We start from the raw sequence: 16618 nt of genomic DNA on the forward strand, positions 1-16618 counted from the left end.
CAGGGAGGTGGTGGAGTCACTGTCCCTGGAGATGTTCAAGAGGGGATTGGACATGGCACTTGGTGCCATGGTCTAGTCATGAGGTCTATGTTGATAGGTTGGACTTGATGATCCTCGAGGTCTCTTCCAACCTTAGTTATACTGTGATACTGTGATACTGTACTAGAGGCTTTGGGGTGCTCTCAAGTGCCAGGCATGGCAGGTTGCTGGCAGGGATGTCACGCAGTTGTCAATGGCTAGTCCATCTTCAGCAAACAGTGTGCTGTTCATGATGCTTCTTGTGATGGGTGCTTGCTTTATCCTGGGTGAATTAAGGCATGGCAAAATCCTGGTCACAAGGGGAAGCAGGTTTGGTTCTGACTCCTAAGCTCCTGGCTTCTCTGGTAGCTTGTGGTGTGTATGCTTGTGGCTTTATCCCAGGCGCTGGGCCGGGCAACTCGAGGCTGTGCAACTCGAGGCTATGCAACTCGAGACAGCTTCAAGCCAGACAAGGTCCAAGCGGGTTCAAGCACGCAAGGCTAAGCAAGGCTAAGCAATACACAGGCAACTAGAAATCAGCTTGTATATAAATCTTGCCCTAGATTGATTGGACCAGTAGGGCATGAAACCAGCACATAGTTACCCATTGGGAAGGGTTTCTGCCAGGCTGTGGCCAGCACACATGCCCTTACCATAGATAGAGGGTTGTTTACCAGACACGCATGGTCCTGTCCCATTTGTTCATTTTCCTGTGTTACCCTGGCTTTCTGCAGGAAGGAGCGGGGAGAGAGGCACCATGTCTAGACACCTTAGTGTTTGTCTGGGTTTGTGCTGGGGATGTTTGGCCCCACCATGACAATTTTATAGCTGATCTTTCTCACCTAGTTAATATTTATGTCTAATATGTTTGTTTCCAGATCCCTACTCATATAGATAAAGAAAGAGTAAGATATTTTCAGGATGATGATAGTATGGACCTGAAGGACTTGGTGAGAAATGAGAAGATGAGAACAGCAGAGGATCAAAACTCACTGTTCATGCGTATGGCATCCAAGGTAAGCTGTTGTGTATGTGGCTTTTGAATTAAGCATATTACGATTATAAATATAACAGGGAGAAGATTAGGCCTCAGTGCTCGAGGTATGGAGTGTTTTGGTTTAGAATGGTCTTAATAATCAAGTCTCTTGTAAGTTGGTCCTGGTAGATGTTATCAAAGTGATGGAAACCTGAGTGCATGCAGGAAATGCATTGCATTCAGTTCCTTCTGAGGGGTGATTGTGCTCTTCCTCTGCTTGTAGAATTCAACATTTTTGAGGTGAACGCTTTGAGTGTGTTGTACATTAATACATTAGTAGGTTACTTATGTGCAACAAAGGGGCTTTTCCCCAGATTAGTGATGAATAAAAACAGCATTTTCTTAGTGTTTAGAATGTCTCTTCCATCTGGACTGGACCTTGGAGTCTGCTTAAATAAATGTGTCTTGTTGCCAGTATTTGATTTCCTTCTTCACCTTGCCTTGATAGCAGGTTACTTATGTTCAACAAAGGGGCTTTTCCCCAGATTAGTGATGAATAAAAGCAGCATTTTCTTAGTGTTTAGAATGTCTCTTCCAGCTACACTGAACCTTGGAGTCTGGTTAAATAAATGTGTCTTCTTGCCAGTATTTGATTTCCTTCTTTACCTTGCCTTCCCCAAAAAACCCACCCAAAACACATAAAACTTTGCTTCAGAACCTGTGTAACAGTGCAAACTATAACAACTGGCATATCTGGCATGTCAACATTTACCAGTAAAGGAAAATGTAAGGACACAATAAAACTTTGTAGTTTGTGCATCAGATGATAATAAGGGTAACAAAGTGACTTAGTTGCCATTTTCTGGTCTTGTATAGTCCTTTTTCCACTAAGCATTTTTGTTAGAAGAGGTTAAGTTGTGAGAAGTGGTAGTTAGAGTGTGTGTGTCTATAGTAAAACAGAAGTGGAATGGAATTACAAAAACAAAAGATCTTTAGCTCAAATCTGGTCATGGAAGTTGAGTTCATCAATCAATATTAACATGACTTTCTGAAATTCTTACTAATGTGATGAATTTGTCCTGTGTTTAGTCTGATGTCTTCATGAGACTGCTTTCAGTGAACAAGTTACAGGATTGGTTTTTGCACTCTGATTCTTTTCAGAGATGTGAAAATAAAATGAGGCAAATTTGGGCTCACTGAGTCAGGTAATAGCAAATGTTTGCAGTGTCCCTGTGAAAACATAGTGGAGAGTGGTCTCAGAAAGAGAAGCTGCTTTTTGGTTTGGGATTTTTTGTTTGTTTGAAGGCAAATGGCATCCTGGCCTGCATCAGAAATAGTGTGGCCAGCAGGAGCAGGGAAGTTATTGTGCCCTTGTACTCAGCGCTAGTTAGGCCACACCTTGAGCCCTGTGTCCAGTTCAGGGCCCCTCAGTTTAAGAAAGATGTTGAGTTGCTGGAATATGTCCAGAGAAGAGCAACAAAGCTGGTGAGGGGTTTGGAGCACAAGCCCTATGAGGAGAGGCTGAGGGAGCTGGGGTTGCTTAGCCTGGAGAAGAGGAGGCTCAGGGGAGACCTTATTGCTGTCTACAACTACCTGAAAGGAGGTTGTAGCCAGGTGGGGGTTGTTTTCTTCTTCCAGGCAACCAGCACAAGAACAGGAGGACACAGTCTCAAGCTGCTCCAGGGGAGGTTTAGGCTTGAGGTGAGGAGAAAGTTATTCACAGAAAGAGTGATTTGCCATTAGAATGTGCTGCCTAGGGAGGTGGTGGAGTCACCATCCCTGGAGATGTTCAGAAAGGGATTGGCCGTGGTACTTGGTGCCATGGGAAAGGGAAAAAGAGAGAAAAGAGAAAGAGGTTTATAACTACCACCAACGTGAGGGTTCAAAGACATCTCTCTGGTCCTAGGTCCAGTTCTGCTGATGCTTCTGATCCTTTCTTGATCCTGGTGGGGAAAGCTCTCCCAGTCTTGTTGCTAGGGAGGCATCTCTTATAATCAATTTTTCACCTGCCTATGTCCAAACTCTCCCTCTTTCCACTCCTTGTGCCCCCCAGGGTTAAGGCTTCCATACATATATTTAGAATAAACCAAACCAGGTTGGAAGAGACCTTCAAGATCATCATGTCCAACGCATCAACCAATCCAACCCACCTAAACAACTAACCCATGGCACCAAGCACCCCATCCAGTCTCCTCCTGAAAACCTCCAATGACAGCGACTCCACCACTTCCTTGGGGAGTCCATTCCAATGGGCAATCACTCTTTCTGTATAGAACTTCTTCCTGACATCCAACCTAAACCTCCCCTGGTGCAGCCTGAGACTGTGTCCTCTTGTTCTGGTACTGGCTGCCTGGGAGAAGAGACCAACCTCCGCCTGTTTACAACCTCCCTTCAGGTAGTTGTAGAGAGTGATAAGGTCACCCCTGAGCCTTCTCTTCTCCAGGCTGGGCTCAATGAGGTGTGTCCAAAGCACAGTCTGCCTTGGAGGCTGGTACCCTTTGGCCCAGAGGTGTGTTTTTATATTATGATAACAGTATAGTGAGAAGAGTTAACTAAGGTTCATGGTTCCCTTAGCAACACCAGGGCATCAATCCTGTTTGACAGCAGCTATGATTCTTCTTTCTGAAAGAATAATCAGGGACAGTGGGGCCATCCATCATACTTGACAGGTATGGATGGTTGGTACCAGATTGTCTTCTTCCCATGGGACCTGCCTATGCAAATCCATGGAGACTTCATTCCATTGTACAGGCTCAGTAACCTAATCAGTAACTTACTATGGAACAGGCCACTGCAAACTCATGCTAAGATGTTAGCCTGAAATCAGTCCGAGTCTTGAGGTATGGAGGTCCCAATTCATGGTGACAATGATGAGACAGATACTGCTCTTTGGACCACTCCTTACAGACGGTAATCTTTAAAATGGAAACAGGGAAAGGAATCAATGTGGGCTTTTCTGTTTGTTTTTAATATAAAAGAGGTAATTTTTGTAATAAAAGAGGTAGATCCATCAGGAATCTCTTCTGTTCAACGCATACATAAAGCATCTGAGGAGGGGATACTTCATGACCTGACAATTTGTTATCATTACATAGCGAGTCAGGACTGTCAAAAACAGAGATCACTGTAAATTATGGAATCTCAAAATACACAGCTGGGATTTTTCCAACATTGTGAAATTTGCATCTGAACTGATTAGTAAGATAGACTACAGAGTGTCTCTGGAGAGAGATACCAATTTTAGTGGTTTCAGTCATGAGTCCTATTTGGAATGCTGTCTGAGAGACATGGGTATAAAGGGAATTAAGATGTGTAGCTTAGACAGAGGAGATTTTGCTTTAGGCCTCTTTAAGTAGGGAGAAAGGGATTGCACCATAGGTATCGAGGCAATAAATCCAGCTGGAAGTGAGAGCTGATGAATGCAAAACAATGGTAATTGTGAAGTTGAGTGAAACCATAACTGTGCATAGACCACAAGAGGCTGTTACATTTGATTTGGGAGTCACTGCAAGTCTACAAACATCACATCATTGCTGCTTGCATTAACAAGAGAAACAGGAATTTGGAAAAAAAAAGAGAATTTAGGACCAATTGAAAACATAAAAGGCTACTGTAGCATAACCATAGTGCACCTATAGATTAGAATCATAGAATCATTTTGGTTGGTCCTTTAAGATAGAATAGAATAGAATAGAATAGAATAGAATAGAATAGAATAGAATAGAATAGAATAGAATAGAATAGAATAGAATAGAATAGAATAGAATAGAATAGACCAGGTTGGAAGAGACCTTCAAGATCATCGAGTCCAACCTATCATCCAACACTATCTGATCAACTAAACCATGGCACAAAGCACTCCATCCAGTCTCTTCCTAAACACCTTCAGTGATGGCAAGTAGATAATTGAATCCAACCATATCTAACTCTACCAAGTCTGATGCTAAACCGTGTCCCTTAGCATTACCCAAGCTTGCAAAGCATACCCTGTGGTCAAAGGCACAGAATGGTGGTAATTGAAGAAAACCTAAAGAAACAGTTTCTACAACGCTGGAGAGAAAAGGCAAGCTGGTAGACCAGAACACACAATTAGCAAAAAATATTAATAGAAAACAACTGTATTTCACAGAAAGAGTGATTGGCCAGTGGAATGGGCTGCCCAGGGAGGTAGCGGAGTCACCATCACTGGAGGTGTTCAAAAAAAGATTGGATCTGGCATGTGGAGCCATGGTTTAGATGTCAGGAGGCATTAGGTATTAGATAATAGGTTGGACTTGATTTGTGGCCATCAGGAGCAGGGAAGTCATTGTGCCCCTGTACTCTGCATTGGTTAGGCCACACCTTGAGTACTGTGTCCAGTTCTGGGACCCTCAGTTCAAGAAGGACATCAAGACACTTGAATGTGTCCAGAGAAGGGCAACAAGGCTGGGGAGAGGCCTTGAGCACAAGCCCTATGAGGAAAGGCTGAGGGAGCTGGGATTGTTTAGCCTGGAGAAAAGGAGGCTCAGGGGTGACCTCATTGCCCTTTACAACTACCTGAAAGGTGGTTGTAGCCAGGAAGGGGTTGGTCTCTTCCCCCAGGCAACCAGCACCAGAACAAGGGGACACAGTCTCAAGCTGCACCAGGGGAAGTTTAGGCTCGAGGTGAGGAGGAAGTTCTTCATGGAGAGAGTCATTCGTCATTGGAATGTGCTGCCCAGGGAGGTGGTGGAGTCACCATCCCTGGAGGTGTTCAAGAGGGGATTGGACGTGGCACTTGGTGCCATGGTCTAGTCATGAGGTCTGTGGTGACAGGTTGGACTTGATGATCCTTGAGGTCTCTTCCAACCTTGGCGATACTGTGATACTGTGATTCTGTGATTTTGTATTTGCTTCTCATATGAGTGGTGACTGCAGAGCAGTGAATGATTGTTTTGGTTTGGTTGGGTTTTGGGGGTTTTTTTGGGGGGGGGGGGTTTACAGTGAAGAAGAAAATTGTAGAATTTGTGCTCTAGATGCTGTGGAGGAAAAACAATACAGAGACTTTGTGAAACACAGTTTGACTGGTAAATATTAAACAGGGAGACATTTGCTTGGTTTGGACTCATGATTTTCACAGTGAAACGCTGAGAGCTGCAAGTATGTAGCAGAAGTGTCAGTTCTATGTGCTTTATGTTTTTCCCCCAAGATTTTAGTCATTGCTGGAGGCGGATTTGCAACATTAAATGATCACACCAGGGTAGAAAAAGCAGTATATTTTGTTCTGAAACCTTCTTTTTTTTCCCTTTCCTTAGTTTGTTTTTTGTTTGTTTGTTTGTTTGAATGTGTTTTGTTTTGTTTTGTTCCGTTTAAGGATAGAATTTCTTAATAATGCTGCGAGAATGCTTTGTATTTTGTGGCTTAGGCAACTACTTTGTTTTGTTGTGGGACGGACAGTGTTTCCTCTTTTTGCTACCAGGCAAAGATACACTGCATCATGTTATTGTACTAGAACACACTTCTTGAATTCTTGATTAGTCTTTGAAGATAGAGCCATAGTATTTGTATAGTAGCTAAGTGTGCTGGAGCATCAGCTCAAATTAGATGTTTTCTGTCAGTTACTGTTGCAATGGATTTTAATTGTCCACATTTTAATTTGTAGTATTAAAGTACTCCATTCCCATACTGGTGAGGGGTTTGGAGAGCACAAGCCCTATGAGGAGAGGCTGAGGGAGCTGGGGTTGCTTATCCTGGAGAAGAGAAGGCTCAGGGGAGGCCTTCTTGCTGTCTACAACTACCTGAAGGGAGGTTGTAGCCAGGTGGGGGTTGGTCTCTTCTCCCAGGCAACCAGTACCAGAACAAGAGGACACAGTGCCAGGGGAGGTTTAGGCTGGATGTTAGGAAGAAGTTCTTTCTAGAAAGAGTGATTGGACATTGGAATGTGCTGCCCAGGGAGGTGGTGGAGTTGCCATCATTGGAGGTTTTTAGGAGGAGACTTGATGGGGTGCTTGGTGCCATGGTTTAGTTGATTAGATATGTTTTGGATGATAGGTTGGACACAATAATCTCGAAGGTCTCTTCCAACCTGGTTAATTCTATTCTAATTCTAATTCTAATTCTAATTCTAATTCTAATTCTAATTCTAATTCTAATTCTTATTCTATTCTATTCTATTCTATTCTATTCTATTCTATTCTATTCTATTCTATTCTATTCTATTCTTCTTATTCTATTCTTCTTATTCTATTCTTATTCTATTCTTATTATATTCTATTCTTATTCTATTCTATTCTATTCTTATTCTATTCTTATTCTATTCTATTCTTATTCTATTCATGTTTGAAAGTAATTTTTGTTCATTGCAGAGGCCAGTTCTTCTCTGTTAAAACCTGACATACTTTTGGTAGTTTCTGTACAGGTGATTCTCAGCTCTTGTCACCTGTTCTTTCCCAGATGGTGATTGTTTCTTGATGCTAAATTAAGAAACTGGCTCCTGTGCCTGCTGAGTTTTCCATATCTTTCCATGTCTGTTCACAGCATTACAAGATCAGTGTTAGTGCTGAAGTGTTGTCAGCAGTCTGAAAAAATTGGACATGATCACAGATACTCTAAAGGGTTTCTTTCTGTACTCAATAAACCTATTCTGTGTAGGGTATCTACATGTACCTAGGGTATATATATGTAATCTATGTAGGGTATTCTGTGTAGGGTATCTGATCTGGACCTCAGTGAGACAATCTTCTAAAATTTTGCATCTCTCCTAAGTGGGTTCAGCAAGGTGGTTTATGCCCAGCAAGAAGTCTAACAACTGACCTCTTTTGTCAGTTGCAGTTTGACAACAGTACACAAAGTTGACACAAATTGTTTTCTCTTTGTGCCTTCATTTGAAAAGTGGAAAAAGTATCCACAAAAATGAATCTGTCATCCTTCAGGAGAGCAGTGGGAGGAAACTGCTGAAGGTCTATAAATAATATCCTACCTAGACTGGGAGAAGGAACATCCTATTCCTTAATTTCTTTGGAACAATTTCATTCATCTTATCAGTCTGAACAGATTTTCTTGAGTTATTGTTGTGATTTCCTAGGCGTGGCTGCTGGTCTCAAAGGTTATCCACTGCAAATACAGCCATTGCTTCTGAAGAATAAAACATAGGGCATATTTTCACCACAACCTTCCTGTAAGGATCTCTACTGCACAACTGCTTCTCATTACAGTGGTGTTTTTGCTTCCCTAAGTTCTAATGTCAGTGTAATTTGTAGGTGATGTGTGATGGATGACTCATTCTTAGGTTCACTTGGTTGCCTCTTTGAGCCAAATGGAGAAACAAACAAGCAAATAAATTTGTTTGAATTACAATATATATACATATACATATAGATATAGATATATAAATATATATAAAAACCAACTCTTGAATTTGTTAGCTGTGTCAAAATTACTGGCTACACAGCAAAGTAAAATTAAAGTTAGACTACAAAATTCTGCTATCACAATGTAGCCAAATATGCCTGGGTTGGGATTTTTTGTTGTTGTTGTTTTTTTGCTTTGGTTTTCATAGTTTCATAGTTTCATTCAGGGTTGGAAGGGACCACAAGGATCATCTAGTTCCAACCCCCCTGCCATGGGCAGGGACACCCCACACTAGAGCAGGCTGGACAGAGCCTCATCCAGCCTGCTCTTAAACACCCCCGGGGACGGGGCCTCGACCTCCTCCCTGGACAACCCATTCCAGGGTTTCACCACTCTCATGGTGAAGAACCTCCTCCTCACATTTAGCCTGAATCTCCCCACCTCCAGCTTCATTCCATTCCCCCTAATCCTATCACTACCTGACATCCTGAGAAGTCCTTCCCCAGCCTTCCTGTAGGCCCCCTTCAGATACTGGAAGGCCACAATTAGGTCACCTCGGAGCCTTCTCTTCTGCAGACTGAACAGCCCCAACTCCTTCAGTCTGTCCTCATAGGAGAGGTGCTCCAGCCCTCTGATCATCCTTGTGGCCCTTCTCTGGACACGCTCCAGCACCTCCACATCCCTCTTGTAATGGGGGCTCCAGAACTGGACACAGTACTCCAGGTGGGGTCTCACCAGAGCTGAGTAGAGGGGGAGGATCACCTCCCTTGATCTGCTGGCCACACTTCTCCTGATGCAGCCCAGGATCTGATTGGCTTTGTGGGCTGCAAGTGCACATTGAGAGCTCATGTTGAGCTTTTTGTCCACCAGCACCCCCAAGTCTCTCTCTTCAGGGCTACTTTCCAGCCAGTCACTGCCCAGCCTGGATTTGTGCCTGGGATTGCCTCGACCCAGATGCAGGACCCTGCACTTGCTCTGATTGAACTTCATGAGGTTGGCTTGTGCCCACCTCTCCAGCCTGTCAAGGTCCCACTGGATGGCCTCCCTTCCCTCCAGCATGTCTGCTGCACCACACAGCTTGGTGTCATCAGCAAACTTGCTGAGGGTGCACTCAATGCCACTGTCCATGTCCCCCACAAAGATGTTGAATAAGACAGGTCCCAGGACTGATCCCTGAGGGACTCCGCTTGTCACTGGCCTCCACTGGGACTTTTGTTTTATTTGTTTTGGGTTTGGTTTGTTAGCATTTCTATATTACTGTGGATTATATTTTTCCATATCATGTCTATCTTGTTCAGTCCAATGGATGTTCATTTTCTGGCAACAGGATGGCTCTCCAGTCCTTATAACTCTGGTTATGCAGTATGATCACCTTTATAGCCACCTTTTATCCAATGTGAATTTACCAGTGTGAAGATGAGCCTAAACCCTCCTGTCTTCATTTTCTCAGTCTTGTCCATCATGTTTTCTTGCACTCCCATGATGTGTTGGACCAGTCAGCAGTGCTGTCCGCCACGTGGCTCTGGTCAACTGTGGTTACTGCTAAGCATACAGAGGTTTAGGCTGGACGTTAGGAAGAAGTTCTTCATAGAAAGAATGATTGGCCATTGGAATGTGCTGCAAAGGGAGGTGGTGGAGTCACCATCACTGGAGGTGTTTAGGAAGAGACCGGATGGAGTGCTTTGTGCCATGGTTTAGTTGATTAGATAGTGTTGGATGATAGGTTGAACTCGATGATCTCAAAGGTCTTTTCCAACTTGGTCTATTCTTCTATTCTATTCTATTCTATTCTATTCTATTCTATTCTATTCTATTCTATTCTATTCTATTCTATTCTATTCTCTACTTTTCTATTCTCTACTTTTCTATTCTCTACAATTCTTTCTTTCCCCCATGGATTTAATTATCACAATCCAACCAAATAAAACAAATTAAAACCCAATACTATTCTTTTTTGTATATGGACAAAAGTAGGCTTTAAAGTCTGATTCTTTCATATTTCCCTGTTACACCTAAAGGAAACTAAGAACTGAAGTTACTGTTTTTCTACTACTAATGGAGTGAACTGGAGGTGGGGAGATTCATGCTGGATGTGAGAAAGAAGTTCTTCACTATGGGAGTGGTGAAGCCCTGGAATGGGTTGTCCAGGGAGGTGGTTGAGACTCCTTCCCGGGAGGTGTTTAAGACCAGGCTGGCTGAGGCTCTGGCCAGCCTGATCTAGTGTGGGGTGTCCCTGCCCATGGCAGGGGGGGGTGGAACTAGATGATCCTTGTGGTCCCTTCCAACCCTGACTGATACTATGATACTGTGATACTCTTCTCCTTCTGTAGCTAGGCAAACAGATGTGGTTGTCTCTGCTACAGAAACATAACTATAGGATACAAAAAAGTCAACAAACTATTTGAAAACTTCTTTTTTCTTTTTTTCCTTTTTTTTTAATCCTAGATTGAGTATACAACATATGTGTGAAGTCTTAGGTTTTCATACTTACAGCTCTAAGAACCCTGTCAGTAGTTCTTTCTGCCCTTTCCTGTTGTAAGTAGTTCCGTTTCCCCCAAATTTGTGTTGCTAAGCCCTACGTAATCCTTTCACATATGTCAGTAGATGCTTGTGGGTGTAGAGGGACAGATTTATAGACCATTTTCTGAATAGAAACTACCTTCTATTTGTATGCATAAATTCTACTAAGGCTTTGGTTTGTTTGTTTTTTAATTAAGTTTTACTAAAAGAAAGTGTGAAAGTAATTTATGGCCATTTAAGTTTTGGCCATAAACTCAGGGGTCTGGAGCACAAGCCCTGTGAGGAGAGGCCGAGGGAGCTGGGGTTGCTTAGCCTGGAGAAGAGGAGGCTCAGGGGAGCCCTTATTGCTCTCTACAACTACCTGAAGGGAGGTTGTAGCCAGGTGGAGGTAGGTCTCTTCTCCCAGGCAACCCACACTAGAACAAGAGGACACAGTCTCAAGCTGTGCCAGGGGTGGTTTAGGCTGGATGTTAGGAAGAAGTTCTTCCCAGAAAGAGTGATTGGCCATTGGAATGGGCTGACCAGGGAGGTGGTGGAGTCACCATCACCATCACTGGAGGTGTTTAGAAAGAGACTGGATGGGGTGCTTGGTGCCATGGTTTAGTTGATTAGATGGTGTTGGATGATAGGTTGGACTCAATGATCTCAAAGATCTTTTCCAACCTGGTTAATTCTATTCTATTCTATTCTATTCTATTCTATTCTATTCTATTCTATTCTATTCTATTCTATTCTATTCTATTCTAAATTCTCTGTAGTAATCCATATTGTGAATTGAAACAGTGAAAAATGCAGAACTTTATTAATAATGCTGACCTTTGCTTGCAGATTTCCTAAAGAGGTATGCTGACTTTACAGATTTTTTACAAAGGGAATGTACATGTTGCATTTCCTTGGTTCTGAAGTCTGTAAAATGGAAAATTTCAGCTTTATCATTTTTGCTTACTATATAAACCTACCTGTTGCACATCTTCACATTTCCATCACCTTAAACCAAAATACTAGTCTAGAAACATTATAAAAGCCAAGTGGAAAAACAAGCAGAATGTTGCTGCTGCCACTCTTGTAACCCTTTGTCACTTCTTTCTTCTGATGGTGAAGCCATTGTAGCACAGTATTAAATAGACATGATGAAACTAACAAAGCTATGATGGACTGTTGCTGGCTGGGGTCAGAGTGGCTGGAGAGCAGCCAGGCAGAGAGGGACTTGGGAGTACTGGTCGATGGCAGGCTGAACATGAGCCTGCAGTGTGCCCAGGCAGCCAAGAGGGCCAATGGCATCCTGGCCTGCATCAGGAACAGTATGGCCAGCAGGAACAGGGAGGTCATTCTGCCCCTGTATACTGCACTGGTTAGGCCACACCTTGAGTACTGTGTCCAGTTCTGGGCCCCTCAGTTTAGGAAGGATGTTGACTTGCTGGAACGAGTCCAGAGAAGGGCAACAAAGTTGGTGAGGGGTTTGGAACACAAGCCCTATGAGAAAAGACTGAGGGAGCTGGGGTTGCTTAGCCTGGAGAAGAGGAGACTCAGGGGTGACCTTATCACTCTCTACAACTACCTCAAGAGAGGTTGTAGACAGGAGGATGATGGTCTCTTCTCCCAGGCAGCCAGTACCAGAACAAGAGGACAGAGTCTCAGGCTGTGCCAGGGGAGGTTCGGGTTGGATGTTAGGAAGAAGTTCTATACAGAGAGAGTGCTTGCCCATTGGAATGGGCTGCCCAGGGAGGTGGTGGAGTCACTGTCATTGGAGGTGTTCAGGAGGAGACTTGATGGGGTGCTTGGTGCCATGGGTTAGCTGTTTGGGTGGGTTGGCTTGGTTGATGGTTTGGACACGATGATCTGGAAGGTCTCTTCCAACCTGGTTTGGTTTATTCTAAATAAAATGCCTGAGTTTATTCTGTTTGCACATTTGCTTTACATCTACATGGTTTGCTGTAAAGCATATGAAAATCCAAAAGAAAATACTTTCAAACACCCTGTTCTGTGTTACACTGGTGCAGTTCAATGCACTAAGCAACTTTCTGTGTATATTGTGTGGACACAAAGGAAAAGGAAGTAATTAACTGTAAGGACAGATAGATTAGGAAGGAAAACCTGCAGCCCATATTAAATGGATGCATGAGGATTTGGCTTTCTTCACAAATTGTGTTGAAATTACCAGATACACTGCAGATGAAGACTTGTGCAGGAGAACCTTTTTTAGACATTAAAATTATGGTGAGAGATAATCAAAGTTAAATGCTAATCACACTTTTAATAGTATTCTGTGCCTGGAGGTATTTTGTTTGGCTTACATTTAATTTCATTGACATGCATATAAAGTTTTATCTGCTCTAATAGCTAATTATAGCAAAATCTACAGTTCTTATTTCAAATAACTGAAACAAGAACTTACCCTACCCATTGAGCATTGCTCTGCTGGCTTTTTTAATTGCTTGAATCATAGATTCAATAAAGTTGGAAAAGACCTCAAAGATCATCAAGTCCAACCTGTTACCCAACACCTCATGACCAACTAAACCATGGCTTAAAGTGCCATGTCTAATCCTTTTTTGAACACCTCCAGGGACTGTGACTCCACTACCTCCCTGGGCAGCACATTCCAATGGCTAATAACTCTCTCTGTGAAGAACTTTCTCTTCACCTCAAGCCTAAACTTCCCCTGGTGCAGCTGTGTCCTCTTGTCCTGGTGCTGCTTGCCTGGGAGATGAGTCCAACCCCCTCCTTGCTACAACCTCCCTTCACATAGTTGTAGAGAGCAATAAGGTCTCCCCTGAGCCTCCTCTTCTCCAGGCTAAACAATCCCAGCTCCCTCAGCCTCTCCTCATGGGGCATGTGCTCGAGGCCTCTCACCAGCCTTGTTACCCTTCTCTGGACGCGCTCAAGGCCTTCTTAAACTGAGGGGCCCAGAACTGGACACAGGACTCAAGGTGTGGCCTAAGCAGTGCTGAATACAGGGGCAGAATGACCTCTCTGCTCCTGCTGGCCACACTATAACTTCTTCTGCTTAAAGGTAACCCTAAGCTACCTTGCTCATCAACATGATTCATATTTTCCTGTCAGTGTCGTAGGCATGAAGAGCACTCTGTGTGTTGATACGCTAAACTGCTTTGGTACAATGTGTCTGACATATTATTGATTTCACTGGAATGATAGGTTTGGGAAATACCTCTATCCTGAGTTATATGTTGAATTAAACCTCCAAATTCAGGTATCTGTGGTTGTAGGGAGTTTGGACATGTAGAAACATTGGTGTGGTAAATCTATGCCTTCATTTGGCTTGAGCAAATGTTATTTGAGAGCAGAGAGGTCGAGGTGATTTTGCTATAAACATTAAGTGCTAAATGCTGAATAAATTTAAATGTGATCAGATATGACACTCAGAGTTATACTCTAAAATAATAGTTTATTCTTCTTTATTGAAGCTTCCCAAAATGTATTATGAGTCCAACCTTCCACAAATATTAACTCTGTCATTTAAAGTTGAAGACGTCAGCGTTGCCATGACAATTTAAAACCAAACTGATACATTTTGTACAATCTATAGGCTTTTTTTTTTTTCACATCTTTTCCCAAGCAGATGCACTTTTATTAGCTTATATGGAAGTAACTTTAACTGTGATTGCGTTAGCAAGAAAGGCAGGAGTTCAATGCTTGCATACAAAATAGAAGAAGGATGTAAGCAGAAAAGCATGCATACAAAAAAGCTGGATGTAACCCCCACTAGAGAGATGCAGGCATATTTTGTTACCATGCTGATTATATTTAATGGAATTTCCTGTTTCATCCTCACATATCAGAAGAAATTTGAAGAGGGGGCAAAAAAAACCCCCCATACTCAGGGTATCATAAAAGAAAGATCCCTGATGATTAAGAATTCTGCCTCTTGAGGTTTTTCTTTCAGTATCACAATGATGTTAACTTCTTCCATAGAACTTGCTTTCCAAAGAGCACCCAAAGAGCAAGGACTAGCAGCAGTGACAACCCACAGCCCACTTCAGGTGGAGTGTGTAGGCAGCTGGCAGTGTGTGAGACTGCAGGGTTTTAGTGTACCAATAAGAAAAATACAATCAGTTTAACAATCAGTTTAACATTAAGCTATGAGATCCAGTTCCACTTACCTGAACACACATTGTAAGGAAAATGTGACTGACCCTGGAGTGTGCCTTGCTCAATACCTACCAGGCTTACTTTAGGAGATGGCTCTGTGCCAAGCTGCCTGAGGGTTTCAGTAATTGTCAACAGTTTTAAAAGACATACATTATTTTATGAAAAGACTGTACTGCAATGAAGTTATTCATGTAATACATTGATACTACTTGTCCTAATTGTAATGTTAGAAATGTAATCAGCAAACACTACATTGCAATTTTCCCCTCTCTCAAATCCTTCCCGTTTATGTGTAGTCAGATACTGATCGGCTGCTGAGTTCCTGTGCTGAATGGTTAAAGGTCTGAATGGTTAGAGATGGATGTGAGGAGGATGTTCTTCACCATGAGAGTGGTGAAGCCCTGGAATGGGTTGTCCAGGGAGGTGGTTGAGGCCCTCTCCCTGGAGGTGTTTAAGCCCAGGCTGGCTAAGGCTCTGGCCAGCCTGATCTAGTGTGGGGTGTCCCTGCCCATGGCAGGGGGGTTGGAACTAGATGATCCTTGTGGTCCCTTCCAACCCTGACTGATACTATGATACTATGATACTATGATCTCCCTCCTTGTTTGGTGATTTGGCCACATTTGCACTGTATTAGAGCTGTCCAAATGAGAGCCCAAAGGATGAATTTTATAAGCTCCTGAAAGAAATTTGGATGCATTCCCTGACTGCTGTTTAAATGTTTGTGTATCATTACATGCCTTTCTTGGACAGGGCAAGCAAAACTGTGATGCTCTCTCTTTTGGTTGAACCAAAACTGCATCCTGCTTGTGGAGAATGGATCCCTTGTCAGATGGATGGTAGAAATTTCACAATTATACAATTAACACTATGAGGTGTAGGAGGCTATGTCATTTTCCTGGTGTTAAGGACATCTGTGTGTTCTCTGGTTAACCAGTGCTTTCCAAAAGAGAAAGAGAAGTTGAAAAACAAAGGCTGCACACGAAGGAAGAATGTGGCAGATGATCCCAGAACAACAACAACAAAAAAAAACCACCCCAAAATTAAATGGGAGAGAGAAGACAAGGGGCTGTGGACATGATTTGTCTTATGAGCACATCAGGTCAGGTCCTCAGGTTATGTCAGGTCCTTGTTTTGGCCAATCTCTGGTGGAAACAAGAACTTAAAGTGCTTTGCCTTCATAGGTGGCTGTTAATTCCAGCAGTTCAATGATGCTTTGTAGGATATCCTACCTTAAAAGTGATGTATCTGTGTGAATTCCTGCTTCTTTGTGATCTGTGAAGCACCTGAAAGACAATGACGACAATACTAAGCAATATCAAGTATGTTGAGGGAACTGAAGACAGAACTTCTAGATTTCATTGACTTTGATGATTGACAGGGGTGATGTTTCATCTGAGTTTAGGAAAGATGGTGAGTTGCTGGAACGTGTCCAGAGAAGGGCAACAAAGCTGGTGAGGAGTCTTGAGTACAAGCCCTATGAGGAGAGGCTGAGGGAGCTGGGATTGCTTACCCTGGAGGAGCAGAGGCTCAGGAGAGACCTTATTGCTCTCTACAACTACCTGAAGGGAGGTTGTAGCCAGGTGGGGGTTGGTCTCTTCTGCCAGGCAACCAGCACCAGAACAAGAGGACACAGTCTCAAGCTGCACCAGGGGAGGTTTAGACTGGATGTTAGGAAGAAGTTCTTCC

The 16618-nt window shown here is 43.0% G+C and overlaps 1 protein-coding gene across 2 annotated transcripts in view; it reads left to right on the forward strand.

Annotated features, from left to right (window-relative positions):
* CWF19L2 (CWF19 like cell cycle control factor 2) overlaps nucleotides 1-16618 on the forward strand; it is an 89427-nt gene that overhangs the window by 57837 nt on the left and 14972 nt on the right. For both annotated transcript variants that reach the window (XM_068144832.1, XM_068144841.1), the window contains exon 12: nucleotides 897-1034. In XM_068144832.1, coding sequence (XP_068000933.1) covers nucleotides 897-1034 — 138 coding nt within the window. The remainder of the gene's footprint in view (nucleotides 1-896; nucleotides 1035-16618) is intronic.

Source organism: Melanerpes formicivorus, unplaced genomic scaffold, assembly GCF_026170545.1.
Source record: "Melanerpes formicivorus ecotype bairdi unplaced genomic scaffold, bMelFor1.0.p_v2 SCAF_1, whole genome shotgun sequence".
Lineage (NCBI taxonomy): Eukaryota > Metazoa > Chordata > Aves > Piciformes > Picidae > Melanerpes > Melanerpes formicivorus.